The 19,726-nt window shown below is 55.3% G+C and overlaps 1 protein-coding gene across 1 annotated transcript in view; it reads right to left on the bottom strand.

Moving 5' to 3' along the window:
* LOC140402404 (mitogen-activated protein kinase kinase kinase kinase 5-like) overlaps positions 1-19,726 on the bottom strand; it is a 211,746-nt gene that overhangs the window by 119,730 nt on the left and 72,290 nt on the right. The window contains exon 3 of the mRNA XM_072490159.1: positions 1-91. Within this exon, the coding sequence (XP_072346260.1) occupies positions 1-91 (91 nt within the window). The remainder of the gene's footprint in view (positions 92-19,726) is intronic.

Here is a 19,726-nt window from a genome sequence, read left to right on the forward strand (position 1 = left end):
CTGATATAGCTTCCGTAATAAGCGACTATATTTTGATGCGTACAGGATTTCACCATAACGATCTCTTGTTGAATAACTGAAAAGTCATCATCTATTGGAAAAAAGGAACAAAATGTAAATTGTTGTGATTCACCCCCAACATCTCACCCTCTTCCCACGACACCCTTCCATGCAATCGCAGAATGTGCAACACCTGCCCCTTTACCTCCTCCTTGCTACCATCTCAGGCCCGAAACATTCTTTGCAAGTAAGGCAGTGCTTCACATGCTCCTCCTCCAACCTGGTCTATTGCATTTGCTGCTCCCAATGGGGTCTGCTCCACATTGGAGAGACTAAACGCAGACTGGGTGACCGCTTTGCAGAACACCTCTGGTCAGTCCGCAAGCGTCCTATCCGGCTGCATCACAGCCTGGTATGGCAACTGCTCGACCCAAGATCGCAAGACACTGCAGAGTGTGGTGAACTCAGCCCAACGCATCACACAAGCTTGTCACCCTCACATTGATTCTGTCTACACCTCCCGCTGCCTCAGGAAGGCAGACAGCGTTATCAGAGACCCCTCCCACCCAGGCATTGCCTTCTTCCAGACCCTTCCATCAGTTAGAAGGTACAGAAGTCTGAAGACTCGCACATCCAGACATAGAAACAGCTTCTTCCCCACAAGCTTCTTCTCCTCAACGGCTCCCTCTCGGACTGATCTGTTCCCTGTAAGAACACTATTCACGACGCCCTATGCTGCTCTTGCTCATGTATTTGCTTTGTTTGGCCCCTTGTTCCGCACTGTAACCAATCACTGTTTGTCGATGTCCCATTTGTCAATGTTCCCTGTTGATTATTCTTTTAGTCTACTTGTGAGGGACTGGTTTAGCACAGGGCTAAATCGCTAGCTTTGCAAGCAGACCAAGGCAGGCTAGCAGCACCGTTCAATTCCCATACCAGCCTCCCCGAACAGGCGCCGGAATGTGGCGACTAGGGGCTTTTCACAGTAGCTTCATTTGAAGCCTACTTGTGACAATAAGTGACTTTAATTTTTTAATTTCATTTCATTTGTACGTACTGTGTACGTTCCCTTGGCTGCAGAAAAATACTTTTCAATGTACTTCGGTACATGTGAGAATAAATCAAATTAAATCATTCAAAGCAGGACCCAGTCCTTCCTGTCGCTCGCCATTTTAACTCACCGTCCTGCTCTCACATCCACATTTTTATTTCTATCAATTTATTTTCTTCCATTGATCTGTCTTTCCCTCACCATTGTTCCCCCTCCCTCCACTCCACTTGGGCCAACGGTTCCTTTGTTCTGCCATTCACACATTCTAATCTCTGGGAGGGGTAATTCCAAAAATATGGCTTACTTACCAGTTAAACAATAAATGAAAACAATGCTTAACAATAAAAGAAAGGACACGGTAGCACAGTGGTTAGCACTGTTGCTTCACAGCTCCAGCGTCCCAGGTTTGATTCCCGGCTTGGGTCACTGTCTGTGCGAAGTCTGCATGTTCTCCCCGTGCCTGTGTGGGTTTCCTCCGGGTGTTCCGGTTTCCTCCCACAGTCCAAAGATGTGCAGGTTAGGTGGATTGGCCATGGTAAATTGCCTTTAGTAGCTAAAAAGGTTACTGGCTTACGGGGATAGGGTGAAGGTGTGGGCTTAGGTCAGGGGCTTAGGTGGGGTGCTCTTTCCAAGAGCCGGTGCAGGCTCGATGGGCCGAATGGCCTCCTTCTGCACTGTAGATTCTGTGTAATTGATACCTTCTCTATCCCAAATCAAGCAAAACCCATCACAGGTCAAAACCCACTGATAAAGTTAGCAAACACAGGATTACCTGTCATTCTGGATAGTGGGATTTCTGAAAGACTGATTGAAGACAGAGAAATTCTTTCAGTAAACAGCCTGCGGGTCCCTGACAGCCTTCTGCAAAAGCTATTGTTCAGATCACAGCTTCCAGAAACTAACTAAACTGCCTGCTACAGACCTGGCTCCTTCTATTAATTACATCATCCTATCCCACTCAAATCCCACGACCTACTTACTTAAGCTTAAACACAATGTCTCTATCGTTGAGTCATCACATAGAATTTACAGTGCAGAAGGAGGCCATTCGGCCTATCTTGTCTGCACCAGCTCTTGGAAAGAGCACCCTACTTAAGCCCACACCTCCATCCTATCTCTGTAACCCCATCCAAACTTTTTGGACACTAAGGGCAATTTAGCATGGCCAATCCACCTAACCTACACATCTTTGGACTGTGGGAGGAAACTGGAGCACCCAGAGGAAACCCATGCAGACACGGGGAGAGCGTGCAGACTCCACACAGACATTGACCCAAGCTGGGAATCGAACATGGGACCCTGGAGCTGTGAAGCAACTGTGCTAACCAATGTGCTACCGTTCTGCCCTTTTTATTTCTTCTCAAGACATTGGTAAGACCATACATGGAATACTGTGTTCAGTTCTGGTCACCCTATTATAGAATCATATCATAGAATCTACAGTGCCGAAGGGGGTCATTGTATAAGAATCTACCCCCAGAAATCATAACAAAAACACTCCACGTAAACATAAGCAAAACTTGAAAGAATGATGACCTCACTTTTACAACATCTTAATTGCACCTTTAGCAGTCACAAAGTCTGTCTGTCTTTTAAACCAGGATTTGAACAAAATCTTACTCCAGCAGTTCTACACATCCTAACCCAGGCTTTTAAAGCTACTACTGCACCAGATATGTACAATACAACATATATACACACCAATTTCTTGCATTCATAGCAATATCCTTCCCCAAGAATTAGTGAGCCAGATGATTATTTCATTGGCACATTACTGAGACAAATTTTATACTCCAGATTTAATAATTGAATTTAAATTCTACCAGATGCCATGGTGGGATTTGAATCCATCTCCCGTGTGTATTAGCGCTAGATTATTAGTCTGATGGCAGTACCACTACACCACTATCTCCCCAAGGGACAGGAGGAGTATGAAAGGAAATTTGGCCAGGTGGGTTAGTGGAGGGACAAGACATAGTAGAGGCAGCTAATGAGACTGTCGCAATCTTGGTTTGGAAGTAAGCTCAAGGGGACAGTGTAGTTAATTAACTAAGAACTACACCATAAGATTTCATTTTCTAAACAAAAAAACTTTTATATATAAATTAAAGAAAGGAAGCGCCTCTATAATTTATAACTATGAATGTTATGGATCCGGTCGTACTTTTATTTCCCCTGCCGAGGGTTTGCATATCTTACAAAATCTAGAAGATTCATTCACTTCTTCAGCGACTAACCCAAACGTATGCCACAGCACTCCAGAATTCACTTTGACTTACCCCGAGGGCTCCAACTACTCTTTCAAGGTACAATCTTTAGCGGGAGTCTTCCATTAGCTTTTGGCCGAGTGATCTTCCTAACATTTCCTGAAAGACTTAATGAACGTTGACTCTTCGGCTCTTTGGACCCCCGTAGACTGCTTCTCTCAGTCTTCTCCCACAGCTTCAGTATGGCTGCTGGTCCCAGAGTTGACTTACAGCCCCTAGCTGATGCCTTCTCTCTGTCTATTCCAAGCTGACTTTCTGCTACAAGGCTAACTATCTTTCACTGTAGGTTTCTTCCTCTAGCTTCAAGCGAGGCTCATCTTCCAGCTTTGTTTCTGCTCTTTATGAGGCAGGGTTTAGAGAACCCCAAAGTGTATTATGGAGTTCACCTGACCCCAACTTTTTATAGATTGTGGTATGGGGAGCACACAGCCCACTCTACAGGTGTGGTACAGCAGAAATGGAAAAGTAATTTTTAAAGCAAAACAATGTTTATGCTATGAACTCAAGTTAACCTTTTCAAAACATAGTGAACATCTTAGCAACCATCAATTCAAATACAACCCCCAAAGAATACAACACAAAGTAATCCTTTAAGCTGTCCTTTTAACATCCATAAGACTTAAAACACCTTTTACCAGAAGCACATTATGTTTACATTCACTACTGAGAACATTTATAATTCTGAATTCACCAAATGATCGAGAGATAGTCTTTTCATGACAGAGAGATCAACAGTGCACCTGCTCTGTCTGGCTTCAGCTCCAACACTGAAAACAAAACTAAAACACACCCTGCAGCAAACAGCCTAAAACAAAAGTAAAAAGCTGACAGACAGCCCAGCTCCACCAACTCTCTGACATCACTGCAGTAATAAACACCCATTTCTTAAAGGTACTCTGACTACAGATATTTATATACATATCCATTTATAAACATCCATTTCTTAAAGGTACTCTCACATGACAGCTCGCACAAACTGAAGTCTCCAAAAGCTTGAGCCCATACTCGCATTCCGCCTGATGAATGATAGTTGATATTTTCTTTGCTTAAGGTGCAGGCCTGACTGCTAACTCCTTTTGCGCCTTTGACTCAGTGAGCTGTTTCCGACAACAGATCACAACTGTAACACCCTTCTGTGAGCAAAATGCACATAAATTAAACAAAATAATATGTTAACTACACACAGCCCATCTATATGGCAATGTGACATACTTTGGGATGTTCCTAAACAGAAACGAAAACTAATTTTGTTTTACCCTCAACACAACTCTTTGATTCTGTGACATTGATTCTCAAATGGATACAATGTCCTCTCAGCATTAAGGTTAGGGTCCACCAAGAAACTCCTATTTTCTTTTCATCAGGGAACTACATAAATAATTTATTGAGACAAGGATAGACCTGCTGGCTCCATTACAAGCCACGAGATGGGTCATTCATTGTTCAAGTTCTTACATGACCAACTCTGAATCTGCAAGATAATAATGAGTTGCCTTTTAAATATAATTAACTCAGGTGTGTTTGATTTGTATTTAATCAGGTTTTCTATTTATAATAATAATAATCTTTATTGTCACAACTAGGCTTACGTTAGCACTGCAATGAAGTTACTGTGAAAAGCCCCTCGTCGCCACATTCCGGCGCCTGTTCGGGTACATTGAGGGAGAATTCAGAATGTCCAATGCACCTAACAGGCACGTCTTTCGGGACCTGTGGGAGGAAACCGGAGTACCCGGAGGAAACCCACACAGACACGGGGAGAATGTGCAGACTCCACACAGACAGTGACCCAAGCCGGGAATCGAACCTGGGACCCTGAAGCTGTGAAGCTGCTAACCACTGTGCTACCGTCCCGCCCGTTTTCCTTCTGGTTAACACCTTGATCTCTAATCTAAAAACTGTATTTGTAACTAGAGGCACTGTGAACTATCTGAAATTGAGCTTGAAATACCAAATGGAAGAAACCTCCCAGCATTTACTTACGATGCCACTTCAAATAGTAACCAGTAGGGGCAATATTCAGCTCGTGTTAGCCGTCAGTGAGAACAGCGACATGGGCGCAATATGCAGTGAGAATTGGGAAACTAGCGAGATTGCGTTTTCCAATTTTTCAGGCAGCTCACCGGCGACATAATGAGACTCCCCCCATGGAAGGTCAGGAACCTCATTTAAATGCATTTGCATATCATTACCGAGCCCTTCCACCGGGACTCCCCCCACCCCCCACCTTCACCACCCCCCCCTCACTAACTATTCATCAGGCACCAGCAACTTATAACAACTGTATAAAAACGGGAACCTGGCGACCCCATCTCCGAAGGGTGGCAATTACAGAGGGGCGCCAGAGAGGTCTCGGGGGATCCAAGAGAAGTGCAACTCAGGGCGGGGTGGCGGTGGCGGTGCTTTAGTCTCGATATCTCGGAGGACTGGGTTGCTCTTAGCCGCCCTGTGGGGTCTGGCAGCTGGTTTGCGGGCATCGTTTCCGTGTCCTTCTTGCTGGGTTGGCGCCGATGTCACCACTGAGGGATTGACCTTGTCGAGTGGCAGCTATCAAAGTGGGTGGGAGCGGGCGAATCTACCTGGTCAGCACAGCGGGTGACTGTGAGGTCCCCGGGTGGGGTCCCGTGAGATGCCAGGCCGGCAGGGCACAGTGGGGTTCCCAGCTTCACGAGGGCTGAAAAGCCTCACACTGGGGGACAGGGGAAGGGGGGGGAACAGACATGAGTGCAATCAGAATGAACCCCCATTCTGCACTTTGCTGCACTTTGAGGCCCGAGAGCATGAGATGTCTGGGAGGTTCAAGGCCACGGGCTATGGAGACCAGGCTGGGTGGCGAGCTGTTCCAGTTGGAAAGTATCTTGTCGGCCGTCGGGGTACGCTACGTAGACGTACTGGGGGTTAGCGTGGAGAAGATGGACCCGCTCGGCCAACGGCGGCATGGGCTCTTATACCCCGCCTAGCAGGGCGGAGCTACCATACATCTTAACCAATAGAAAGCATACAGTTTCCACCAATGGTGCTCCAGCCTATCAGGTACCGTAATACCTCTACTACCACATTCACCCCCTGTTAAAAAAGAGTCCGGCCGGGGTGGTGGCCTGATACTACAAACATGGCAACGTGGTAGAATTAGTTATGGAGGTGCTGTAATACCTCCGTACAGCATTTTGTAACTATTTACAATTCTGATAGCTATTTACAATTGATGATTTAAATTTACAGTTTACAGTTTAAAATGAAGCAATCAGTCGATCGGGGGCCCTGGTCGTCCTCGGTGATCGTCGGAGCTTCGGCGGTGACTCCGGTGGAGGCTCGGGCGCCTGTGACTCCGGGAGCGTGGCTTCGATCTCCATGGCAGCTTCTGCACCCCTAGACGGCGCTGGAGGGGAAAACGGTTGACCTGGGAAGGGAGCACCTGCGGGGGGCGTCGGTGGGTGGGGGGGGCCTAGAGGGGGCCGGCGGAAGGACCGATCCTCCTGTAAGGTGCCTTGGTGGAGGGGAGGGTGGGACTGGTGGCTGGGGTGTGCGTGGAGCTCCGGTGGGCGCCGGGTCTCGTAGGGAGACCGTATCTTGTCGGTCGTCGGGGTACGTAGGCGTACTGGGGGATAGCGTGGAGAAGATGGACCGTCTCGACCAATGGGTCCGACTTGTGCGCCCGCACGTGTTTTCGGAGCAGGATGGGTCCGGGTGCTGCCAGCCAGGTTGGGAGTGAGGTCCCAGAGGAGGACTTCCTGGGGAAGACAAGGAAACGTTCGTGAGGTGTCTGGTTGGTGGTGGTACAAAGCAGTGACCGGATGGAGTGGAGGGCATCCGGGAGGACTTCCTGCCAGCGGGAGACTGGGAGATTCCTGGACCGTAGGGCCAGTAGGATGGTCTTCCAGACCGTTCCGTTCTCCCTTTCTACCTGTCCGTCACCCCGGGGGTTGTAACTGGTCGTCCTGCTCGAGGCGATGCCCTTGCTGAGCAGGGATTGACGCAGTTCGTCGCTCATAAAGGAGGACCCCCTATCACTGTGTATGTAAGCGGGGAACCCGAACAGTGTAAAGATGCTATGGAGGGCCTTGATGACGGTGGTTGCGGTCATGTCGGGGCAGGGGATGGCGAATGGGAACCGGGAGTACTCGTCAATCACGTTCAGGAAGTACGTGTTGCGGTCGGTGGAGGGGAGGGGGCCATTGAAGTCCATGCTGAGGCGCTCAAAGGGACGGGAAGCCTTTATCAGGTGCGCTTTCTCTGGCCGGTAGAAGTGCGGCTTGCACTCTGCGCAGATTTGGCAGTCCCTGGTGGCTGTCCTGACCGCCTCGATGGAGTAGGGCAGGTTGCGGGTCTTGACAAAATTGAAAAAGCGAGTGATCCCCGGGTGGCAGAGGTCCTCGTGGAGGGCTCGGAGGCGGTCCACTTGTGCGGTGGCACATGTGCCGCGGGACAGGGCGTCAGGAGGCTCATTTAGCTTCCCGGGAGGATACAAGATCTCGTAGTTGTAGGTGGAGAGTTCGATCCTCCACCGCAAGATCTTGTCGTTTTTTATCTTTCCCCGCTGTGCATTATCGAACATGAAGGCAACCGACCGTTGGTCCGTGAGGAGAGTGAATCTCCTGCCGGCCCGGTAATGCCTCCAATGTCGCACAGCTTCTACTATGGCCAGGGCCTCCTTTTCGACTGAGGAGTGGTGGATTTCGGAAGCATGGAGGGTACATGAGAAGAAGGCCACGGGTCTGCCAACTTGGTTGAGGGTGGCCGCCAGAGCTACGTCAGACGCGTCGCTCTCGACCTGGAAGGCGAGGGACTCGCCAATGGCGTGCATCGTGGCCTTTGCAATGTCTGCTTTGATGCGGCTGAAGGCCTGGCGGGCCTCTATCGACAGGGGAAAAGCTGTGGATTGGATCGGGGGACGGGCCTTGTCTGCATAGTTGGGGACCCACTGGGCGTAGTATCTGAAAAACCCTAGGCAGCGCTTCAGGGCCTTGGAGCAGTGAGGGAGGGGGAACTCCATAAGGGGGCGCATGCGGTTAGGGTCGGGGCCTATAACTCCGTTTCGCAATACGTAGCCGAGGATGGCTAGGCGGTCGGTGCTAAACACGCATTTATCCTTGTTGTATGTAAGGGTAAGGATTTTTGCGGTCTGGAGGAATTTTCGGAGGTTGGTGTCGTGGTCCTGCTGGTCATGGCCGCAGATGGTGACATTATCGAGATACGGGAATGTTGCCCGTAAACCGTACCAGTCAACCATTCGGTCCATCTCATGCTGGAAGACTGAGACCCCGTTGGTGACACCGAAGAGAACCCTTAAGAAGTGGTAGAGCCGCCCATCTGTCTCGAAGGCAGTGTATTTGCGGTCACTAGTGCGGATGGGGAGCTGGTGGTAGGCGGACTTGAGATCCACCGTGGAGAAGACCTTGTAATACGCGATCCTGTTTACCAGGTCGGATATGCGGGGGAGAGGGTACGTGTCCAGCTGCGTAAACCTGTTGATGGTATGACTGTAGTCGATGACCATCCTATGCTTCTCCCCGGTCTTTACCACCATTACTTGAGCTCTCCAGGGGCTGTTACTGGCTTCAATGACTCCTTCCCTCAGTAGCCTTTGGACCACTGACCAAATAAAAATCCGGCCCTGGGCACTGTACCGTCTGCTCCTGGTGGCGACGGGTTTGCAATCCGGGGTGAGGTTCGCAAACAGGGAAGGCGGATCGACCTTAAGGGTCGCGAGGCCGCAGACAGTGAGGGGGGGTTATAGGGCCGCCGAATTTGAAGGTTAGACTTTGGAGGTTACACTGGAAGTCTAAACCTAGGAGTGTGGCCGCGCAGAGGTGGGGAGGGACGTAGAGACAGAAATTTTTGAACTCCCTTCCCTGGACTGTGAGGTTTGCTACACAAAACCCCTTTATCTCCACTGAGTGTGAACCGAAAGCCAGGGAGATTTTTTGATTAACGGGGTGGATGAGGCGAGAACAGCGCCTTAGGATGTATGAAGCTCTCCGTGCTCCCAGAGTCAATTAGGCAGGACGTCTCGTGCCCGTTGATGAATACAGTTGTTGAAGCAGTTGAGAGTGTTCGAGGCCGGGACTGATCCAGGGTCACCGAGGCTAATCGCAGCAGTTGAGAGTTCTCTTCGGGCAGTGTGTGGTCAGCCGAGCTGGGGTCCTGGGGGTTCATCCAAGATGGCGGCTCCCATTGGTCGCACATGGCTGGGGGTGCACAAAATGGCAGCGCTCATCCCACTAACGTGGCTACCGCGGGACAAGATGGCGGCGCCCGGGGTCCGCACGTGGCCCTGGAGTAGGAAGAAGGCGGCGACCGCTGGCCGCACGGGGACCGTGGAGAGGTTTGTGGTGGCGGTCCGCATTCGCCACCGGAGGCCGCGGCGACCGCACGGGCCTGGCATATCCCCACGAAGTGGCCCTTTTTACCGCATCCCTTGCAGGTGGATGCGCGGGCCGGGCAGCGCTGCCGGGGGTGCTTGGCCTGCCCGCAAAAGTAGCAACGGGGCCTCCTGGGGTTGCCAGGCCGCCTTGCAGCACAAGCTTGTGGGTGTGTTTTCGGCCGTTCCGAGATATCCTTTAAAACACGCCAGCCAGTGCTTGAAGGTTGCCGCTGAGTTCGCCACGTGGGGGCTGAGTTGCAGACACTCCGGCTTGATTCGGAGCTCCATCCTTTTAAATCTAGCTTACTAAATTGATGCACGATCAATGACCACTAAAGCGAGGTTGTAGTCCAACTGAAGGCTTTAATAAGCTAGATGTTTCCCCCAGCAGCTCAGGTACAGAAAGAAGGCTGCTGGGGCGGCACGGGCTGTTATACCCCGCCTTGCAGGGCGGAGCTACCATACAGCTTGACCAATAGGAAACAGACAATATCTACCAATGGTGTTCCAGCATTACCAGGTACCGTAATACCTCTACACAGACTACCACACCCTCCTAACCTTTTTGTTCACTAAGGGCAATTTATTATGGCCAATCCATCTAACCTGCACGTCTTATGACTGTGGTAGGAAACCGGAGCACCCGGAGGAAACCCACGCACACACGGGGAGGATGTGCAGACTCCGCACAGAGAGTGACCAAGCGGGGAATCGAACCTGGGACCCTGGTGCTGTGAAGTCACAGTGCTATCCACTTGTGCTGCTTGTTGTAGGATCCACGTTCTAGGATTTTGACCCTGGGTCAGCGAAGGAATGGTGATATTGTTCCAAGATAGAAGGTGTCTTGGAGGGGATCTTGGAGGTGGTGATGTGCCCAGGTATCTGCTGCCCTTGTCTTTCTGGGTGGTAGAGGTCTCGGGTTTGGAAGGTGCTGTCGAAGGAGCCTAGGTGAGTTGCTGCAGTGCCCCTTGTAGATGGTACACACGACTGCCACTGTGCATCAGTAGCTGGAGGGAGTGAATGTTCAAGGTGGCAGATGGGGAGCCAATCGAGCAGATTTTGCCCAAGATTGTGATGGGCGTCTCGAGTTTGTTGGAGCAGCACTCATCCGGTAAAGTGGAGAGTTTTCCGTCACACTCCTGAATCGTGCCTTGTAGATGGTGGATAGGCACTCCCCGCACTGCTCGCTCCCCCCCTCCCCGCACTGCTCGCTCCCCCCTCCCCGCACCGCTCGCTCTCCCCTCCCCGCACCGCTCGCCCCCCCCTCCCCGCACCGCTCGCTCCCCCCTCCCCGTACTGCTCGCTCCCCCCCTCCCCGCACTGCTCGCTCCCCCCTCCCCGCACTGCTCGCTCCCCCCTCCCCGCACCGCTCGCTCTCCCCTCCCCGCTCGCCCCCCCCTCCCCGCACCGCTCGCTCCCCCCTCCCCGCACCGCTCGCTCCCCCCTCCCCGCACCGCTCGCTCCCCCCCTCCCCGCACTGCTCGCTCCCCCTCCCCGCACTGCTCGCTCCCCCCTCCCCGCACTGCTCGCTCCCCCCTCCCCGCACTGCTCGCTCCCCCCTCCCCGCACTGCTCGCTCCCCCCTCCCCGCACTGCTCGCTCCCCCCTCCCCGCACCGCTCGCCCCCGCCCTCCCCGCACCGCTCGCTCCCCCCTCCCCGCACTGCTCGCTCCCCCCTCCCCGCACTGCTCCCACCCGCCCTCCCCGCACTGCTCGCTCCCCCCTCCCCGCACTGCTCCCACCCGCCTTCCCCGCACTGCTCGCTCCCCCCTCCCCGCACCGCTCGCTCCCCCCTCCCCGCACCGCTCGCTCCCCCCTCCCCGCACCGCTCGCTCTCCCCTCCCCGCACCATTCGCCCCCCCTCCCCGCACTGCTCGCTCCCCCCTCCCCGCACTGCTCGCCCCCGCCCTCCCCGCACTGCTCGCCCCCGCCCTCCCCGCACCGCTCGCTCCCCCCTCCCCGCACCGCTCGCTCCCCCCTCCCCGCACTGCTCGCCCCCCCCTCCCCGCACCGCTCGCTCTCCCCTCCCCGCACCGCTCGCTCCCCCCTCCCCGCACCGCTCGCCCCCGCCCTCCCCGCACTGCTCGCTCCCCCCTCCCCGCACTGCTCCCCCCCGCCCTCCCCGCACTGCTCGCTCCCCCCTCCCCGCACCGCTCACCCCCGCCTTCCTCGCTCCCCCCTTCCCGCACTGCTCGCTCGCTCCCCCCCTCCCCGCACAGCTCCACCCCGCCCTCCCCGCACTGCTCCCCCCCGCCCTCCCCGCACTGCTCGCTCCCCCCTCCCCGCACTGCTCGCCCCCCCCTCCCCGCACTGCTCGCCCCCCCCTCCCCGCACCGCTCGCTCTCCCCTCCCCGCACCATTCGCTCCCCCCTCCCCGCACTGCTCGCTCCCCCCTCCCCGCACTGCTCGCTCCCCCCTCCCCGCACTGCTCGCTCCCCCCTCCCCGCACTGCTCGCCCTCCCCTCCCCGCACTGCTCGCCCTCCCCTCCCCGCACTGCTCGCCCCCCCCTCCCCACACTGCTCGCCCCCCCCTCCCAGCACTGCTCGCCCCCCCCTCCCTGCACTGCTCGCCCCCCCCCTCCCCGCACTGCTCGCCCTCCCCTCCCCGCACTGCTCGCTCCCCCCTCCCCACACTGTTCGCCCCCGCCCTCCCCGCACTGCTCGCTCCCCCCTCCCCCCCCGCACCGCTCGCTCCCCCCACCCCGCACTGCTCGCTCCCCCCTCCCCGCACTGCTCGCCCCCCCCTCCCCGCACCGCTCGCTCCCCCATCCCCGCACCGCTCCCCCTCCCCCCCGCCCCGCTCGCTCCCCCCTCCCCGCACTGCTCGCCCCCCCTCCCCGCACCGCTCGCTCCCCCCTCCCCGCCCCGCTCGCTCCCCCCTCCCCGCCCCGCTCGCTCCCCCCTCCCCGCACTGCTCGCTCCCCCCTCCCCGCACCGCTCGCTCCCCCCTCCCCGCTGACCTTCTGAAATCCCTGACCCCTCAGTTTGACTGACGTCAGAACAGAGTCAGCAGTGTTGTGGGTATGCGAGAGAGGGCGGGATTAGCAATGTCAGGAGGTGGTGTGAGCAGTAATGGGAGGGGGTGTGCAGCGTCAGGGGGGGGGTTGTGCAGTGTCAGGGGGGGTTGTGCAGTGTCAGGGGGGGGTGTGCAGCGTCAGGGGGGGGTTGTGCAGCGTCAGGGGGGGTTGTGCAGCGTCGGGGGGGGTTGTGCAGCATCAGGGGGGGTTGTGCAGTGTCAGGGGGGGTTGTGCAGTGTGAGGGGGGGTTGTGCAGCGTCAGGGGGGGTTGTGCAGTGTCAGGGGGGGTTGGGCAGTGTCAGGGGAGGTTGTGCAGTGTCAGGGGGGGTTGTGCAGTGTCAGGGGAGGTTGTGCAGTGTGAGGGGGGGTTGTGCAGCGTCAGGGGGGGGTTGTGCAGCGTCAGGGGGGGTTGTGCAGTGTCAGGGGGGTTGTGCAGTGTCAGGGGGGGTTGTGCAGCGTCAGGGGGGTTGTGCAGTGTGAGGGGGGGGTTGTGCAGTGTGAGGGGGGGTTGTGCAGTGTCAGGGGGGTTGTGCAGTGTCAGGGGGGTTGTGCAGTGTCAGGGGGGGTTGTGCAGTGTCGGGGGGGGGGTTGTGCAGCGTCGGGGGGGGGTTGTGCAGCGTCAGGGGGGGGTTGTGCAGTGTCAGGGGGGGTTGTGCAGTGTCAGGGGGGGTTGTGCAGCGTCAGGGGGGTTGTGCAGTGTGAGGGGGGGTTGTGCAGTGTCAGGGGGGGTTGTGCAGTGTCGGGGGGGGGGTTGTGCAGCGTCGGGGGGGGTTGTGCAGCGTCAGGGGGGGGTTGTGCAGTGTCAGGGGGGGTTGTGCAGTGTCGGGGGGGGTTGTGCAGTGTCGGGGGGGGGGGTTGTGCAGCGTCGGGGGGGGTTGTGCAGCGTCAGGGGGGGGTTGTGCAGCGTCGGGGGGGGTTGTGCAGTGTCGGGGGGGGGGTTGTGCAGCGTCGGGGGGGGTTGTGCAGCGTCAGGGGGGGGTTGTGCAGTGTCAGGGGGGGTTGTGCAGTGTCAGGGGGGGTTGTGCAGCGTCGGGGGGGGTTGTGCAGTGTCAGGGGAGGTTGTGCAGTGTCAGGGGGGGGGTTGTGCAGTGTCAGGGGAGGTTGTGCAGTGTGAGGGGGGGTTGTGCAGTGTCAGGGGGGGGTTGTGCAGTGTCAGGGGGGGTTGTGCAGTGTCAGGGGGGGGTTGTGCAGTGTCAGGGGGGGTTGTGCAGTGTGAGGGGAGGTTGTGCAGTGTGAGGGGGGGTTGTGCAGTGTCAGGGGGGGGTTGTGCAGTGTCAGGGGGGGTTGTGCAGTGTCAGGGGGGGTTGTGCAGTGTCAGGGGAGGTTGTGCAGTGTCAGGGGAGGTTGTGCAGTGTGAGGGGGGGTTGTGCAGTGTCAGGGGGGGGTTGTGCAGTGTCAGGGGGGGTTGTGCAGTGTCAGGGGAGGTTGTGCAGTGTGAGGGGGGGGTGTGCAGCGTCGGGGGGGGTTGTGCAGTGTCAGGGGGGGTTGTGCAGTGTCAGGGGAGGTTGTGCAGTGTGAGGGGGGGTTGTGCAGTGTCAGGGGGGGGTTGTGCAGTGTCAGGGGGGGTTGTGCAGTGTCGGGGGGGGTTGTGCAGTGTCAGGGGGGGTTGTGCAGTGTCAGGGGGGGGGTTGTGCAGTGTCAGGGGGGGTTGTGCAGTGTCAGGGGGGGTTGTGCAGTGTCAGGGGGGGTTGTGCAGTGTGAGGGGGGGGTTGTGCAGTGTCAGGGGGGGTTGTGCAGCGTCAGGGGGGGGTTGTGCAGTGTCAGGGGGGGGTTGTGCAGTGTCAGGGGGGGGTTGTGCAGTGTCGGGGGGGGGTTGTGCAGTGTGAGGGGGGGTTGTGCAGTGTGAGGGGGGGTTGTGCAGTGTCGGGGGGGGGGTTGTGCAGTGTCAGGGGGGGGGTTGTGCAGTGTGAGGGGGGGTTGTGCAGTGTCAGGAGGGGGGTTGTGCAGTGTCAGGGGGGGGTTGTGCAGTGTCGGGGGGGGGGTTGTGCAGTGTCAGGGGGGGTTGTGCAGTGTCAGGGGGTGTTGTGCAGTGTCAGGGGGGGTTGTGCAGTGTGAGGGGGGGTTGTGCAGTGTGAGGGGGGGTTGTGCAGTGTCAGGGGGTGTTGTGCAGTGTCAGGGGGGGTTGTGCAGTGTGAGGGGGGGTTGTGCAGTGTGAGGGGGGGTTGTGCAGTGTCAGGGGGGTGTTGTGCAGTGTCAGGGGGGGTTGTGCAGTGTGAGGGGGGGTTGTGCAGTGTGAGGGGGGGTTGTGCAGTGTCAGGGGGTGTTGTGCAGTGTCAGGGGGGGTTGTGCAGTGTGAGGGGGGGTTGTGCAGTGTGAGGGGGGGTTGTGCAGTGTGAGGGGGGGTTGTGCAGTGTCAGGGGGGGGGTTGTGCAGTGTCAGGGGGGGTTGTGCAGTGTGAGGGGGGGTTGTGCAGTGTCAGGGGGGGGTTGTGCAGTGTCGGGGGGGGGGTTGTGCAGTGTCAGGGGGGGTTGTGCAGTGTCAGGGGGGGTTGTGCAGTGTCAGGGGGGGTTGTGCAGCGTCAGGGGGGGGTTGTGCAGCGTCAGGGGGGGTTGTGCAGTGTCAGGGGGGGTTGTGCAGTGTCAGGGGGGGTTGTGCAGTGTCAGGGGGGGTTGTGCAGTGTCAGGGGGGGTTGTGCAGTGTCAGGGGGTGTTGTGCAGTGTGAGGGTGGGGTGTGAACAGTGTACAGGAGAGGTAAAGCTGTTTTGGGAGGAGCGCGAGCTGGGCCGTCAGGGGGCTGAGCATTTTCAGGGGATGCTGGAGTGAACTTTGTTGGGCGGGTTGAGCATTATTGGGGATGCAGGAGGGTGAGCATTGTCGTGGGTGCAGGGTAGGAGCTGGGCTGTGTCGAGGGGGTGAGCTGTGTTGTGGGAGATGGGGTGAGCAATGCCGAGAGTACACGGTTTGTGAGGAGGTAAACAGAGACAGGGACATTTAAAAACTGTAATTCAACAAAATTAAGTCAGACCTTAAGGGGCAGTTCATGACAAAAACAAGGGGGTGACTTTGCTGGAGTTATACTTCACTACCAAGCCACCCAAATCTGCCACCCTGTCCCAATCCATCATTGGATCCAAGTAGGAGCCAGGACAGGAAGGTCCTAAACAAAGTAAAGGTTTCAGCTTTCGATGTGGTTATTGACGTGCGTTCCAAGTTGCTGCTGATCAGACAGTCTGAGCCATAGAACCATTACAGCACAGAAGGAGGCCAATTTGATCAAATCCCCCTTGCTCATCATCTTAATTCTAGTTCCTTTAGACCTCGGACCATCAGTTGATAGGAAGAGTGTTTTTTCTTATCCAAATCCATCCAACCTAACCTTGTAGCTAAAATCTTTCTTCCCTGGAACCATTTTGGCAAACCTCCTCCACATCCTGTCATGGAACCTCACGTCCTTCTTGAAGTCAGGTGACTGGATCTGGCCCCAAAGCCAGTGGTCCAACCACAGCTTTATAAAGGTTCAGCATAACTTTCCTGCTTTTCCACACAATTTACGAAGACAAAGGTCCCCAAATACTTATTTGCTAACCGCGCTCGCAATATGGTCTGCCACCTTCAAAGGTCTTTGCAGATACACCCACCGGCTCGCTCTGTTACTGGAGTCTCTTCAGAACTGTGGGAAACGGCGTCGGGTCGGGGGTTCGGGGTGGGGTGTGAGGTCAGAAATGGGGGGGACGGGGACGGACTATGTCGGGTGGGGGGTGCGCATGTCGGGTCGGGGGAGGGGTGGTTGTTGGGTCAGGTCTGGATGAAGGGTGGGGGTCGTCGTTATGGATCAGATCCAGACATAGGACAGGTCAGGGCGGGGGCGGGGGGGGGGGGTGGGGTTGTGACGATGTGGGGTCGGGGCCCTTTACGTCAGGTATCAGGTGGTAGAGGGTTGAATCCCGGGTGAGTGGGAGAATACCGTGAGGGGTGGGGTGCTCCTCTCAGGAGTGGGGGTCTTTAAAATAGTTACTCTGAAGTTGCATGTGTTTTTTTTCCCTTCTAACTCTATCAGAGTAACTCTGAGGGTAACTGCTGGAACCATCCGAAGTTCATGCTTATATTTCTTTGTCGGATAGTTCCCAGCCCAGCACAATTGCGCAGGGATAGTTAGCGAATCTGGACAATTGTTGGGTAAAGTCTTACCTGGGAAGATGTGCAGGTTAGGTGGATTGGCCATGCTAAATTTCCCCTTAGGATGGAGTTGCCGGAATAGGGTGAGGAATTGGGCCTAGTAGGGTGGTCCTTCGAAGAGTCGGTGCAGACCCGCTGGGCCGAATGGCCTTCTTCTGCACTGTAGAGATTCTATTCTATGATTATGTCTATAATGTCTTTCCCTATCTCTTCTCCCAAAATGGATCAGCTCACATTTCTTTTTTCTTTTTTAAAATAAATTTAGTGTACCCAATTCATTTTTCCTAATTAAGGGGCAATTTAGCGTGGCCAATCCACCTACCCTGTACATTTTTGGGTTGAGGGAGGGGGGGCAAAACCCACGCAAACACGGGGAGAATGTGCAAACTCCACACAGACAGTGACCCAGAGCTGGTATCAAACCCGGATCCTCGGGCAGTAGTGCTAACCACTGCACCACCATTCTCTCCCCAGCCCACATTTATTTATATTAAATTCCATCTGTACGTGCCTGAGCATTTTACCAACATACCTATGTCCTGTTGCATTTGATTTGTACCATCCCCATTGTTTGCTGCTCCTCCCAATTTGGTATCAATGGGCAAACTTTGAAATTTTTCTTTGTATCCTAATATCAAAGTCATTTATATATAGCAAAATCAGCGGTCTAACCAATGTTCTATACAAGTTTAAATTTTTTTTTTACAGAACCCAATTGCTTTTTCCAATTAAGGCAATATAGCGTGGCCAATCCACCTTTCCTGCACATCTTTGTGTTGTGGGGGTGAGACCCACGCAAACACATTAATAATAATCGCTTATTGTCACAAGTAGGCTTCAATGAAGTTACTGTGAAAGCCCCTAGTCGCCACATTCCGGCGCCTGTTCCGGCACCAAGGAGGGTTTCTATACAAGTTTAAGATAAACATAGAATCATAGAATTGACAGTGCAGAAGGAGGCCATTCGGCCTATCGAGTCTGCACCAGCCCTTGGAAAGATCATCCCACCTAAGCCTACACTTCCACCCTGGAACCCAATGTTCTTCAAAGTCGGGGGCGTGACCCGCGGGTGGGTCGCGGGGGGGTGTCGGGAGGGTCGCGGAGCCGTTGTCCGAGGCGCTCCCGATCGCGCAAATCCCGCGCAGCAGCTGGCTTTTCATAACGCTGGCTGCAAGTGGCCGCGAACATGTTTAAAAAAAATTTGGCCGCATTGCGCATGCGTGCACGATAATCAGCACGCATGCGCAGCCGATAATCGGGCACGCATGTGCAATGCGGTCGCTATTTTTTTTAAACGGTTGCAGCTTTTTGTTTTACAAGTTCTGTAGTGGTTTTTATTCATTTATTCATTTATTTTATTCATTTAATTTTTATTTTTTCATTAATTTTATTCTTTTTTTTTACAAGTTCGGGGGGGTTTTATTCACTTTTTTCATTTATTTTATTCATTTTATTTTTTTTTACAAATTCGGCGGGGTGGGGGCAGTTTAATTCATTTTTTCCATTTATTTTACTCTTTTTTTTACAGGTTCGGTGGGGGAGGGTTTATTTGATCACATTTTACAGGAAAAAAATTCACAACTTTGGACAGATGGAGACTCCATACTTTCCGACACCAGAAGGCTTCACCTTCATCCAACAGGTTCCATTGGAGGAGCGTGTACGAGGGCCAAAGGGACCCAAAACCATTCCCTCCATTTTTGTCAGCAGCAAACAAAGTAAGAGAAAATGGTGGGTCGCGCAGGTCGGCCAGCGTGGGTCGCGAAGGTCGGCCGGCGTGGGTCGCGAAGGTCGGCCGGCGTGGGTCGCGAAGGTCGGCCGGCGTGGGTCGCGAAGGTCGGCCGGCGTGGGTCGCGAAGGTCGGCCGGCGTGGGTCGCGAAGGTCGGCCGGCGTGGGTCGCGAAGGTCGGCCGGCGTGGGTCGCGAAGGTCGGCCGGCGTGGGTCGCGAAGGTCGGCCGGCGTGGGTCGCGAAGGTCGGCCGGCGTGGGTCGCGAAGGTCGGCCGGCGTGGGTCGCGAAGGTCGGCCGGCGTGGGTCGCGAAGGTCGGCCGGCGTGGGTCGCGAAGGTCGGCCGGCGTGGGTCGCGAAGGTCGGCCGGCGTTGGTCGCGAAGGTCGGCCGGCGTGGGTCGCGAAGGTCGGCCGGCGTGGGTCGCGAAGGTCGGCCGGCGTGGGTCGCGAAGGTCGGCCGGCGTGGGTCGCGAAGGTCGGCCGGCGTTGGTCGCGAAGGTCGGCCGGCGTGGGTCGCGAAGGTCGGCCGGCGTGGGTCGCGAAGGTCGGCCGGCGTGGGTCGCCAAGGTCGGCCGGCGTGGGTCGCCAAGGTCGGCCGGTGTGGGTCGCGAAGGTCGGCCGGGTTGGGTCCCGAAGGTTGGCCGGTTGGTAAAAATGGGTTCCCGGAAAAAAAGTTTGAACAACACTGCTGTAACCCAATAACCCCGCCTAACCGTTACTTAATGAATTTCAATTCTATCCCTCGAGAAATGAACTGCAAAGTTTTCATTGCATTTTTATGGCCTTATTCATCCACATTGCTCCTTTTTAAACCTACTCCCAAATCGCTTTGATCCTCCATTCCATTCAGACTCTGATTTTCGAAGGAGTATGTGGCCTTGTCAATCTTTCTACTAAAATGCTCCACCTTGAAATTAATTTGCCACTTATTTTGCAGCTTTATTAATGTCTTCCCCTATTTAGTCTCCCTCTTTCGGAGTATTATTTATATTCCAATTTGCAAATTTTGAAATTGCCCCTCCAATTCCCAAATCCAAAACTTTTATGTGAATGGAGAACATCAGTGATCCCAACACTGAGCCTTATGGAACGCCACTTCCAGCTTCTGCCAACTACTTTTAACGCCCTACTCTCTTTTCTAATTTGCAACCCGCTTACTATCATTCGGCTGTTTGTCCTCTTG

The sequence above is a fragment of the Scyliorhinus torazame genome, chromosome 25, assembly GCF_047496885.1.
Source record: "Scyliorhinus torazame isolate Kashiwa2021f chromosome 25, sScyTor2.1, whole genome shotgun sequence".
In the NCBI taxonomy this organism is placed as follows: domain Eukaryota; kingdom Metazoa; phylum Chordata; class Chondrichthyes; order Carcharhiniformes; family Scyliorhinidae; genus Scyliorhinus; species Scyliorhinus torazame.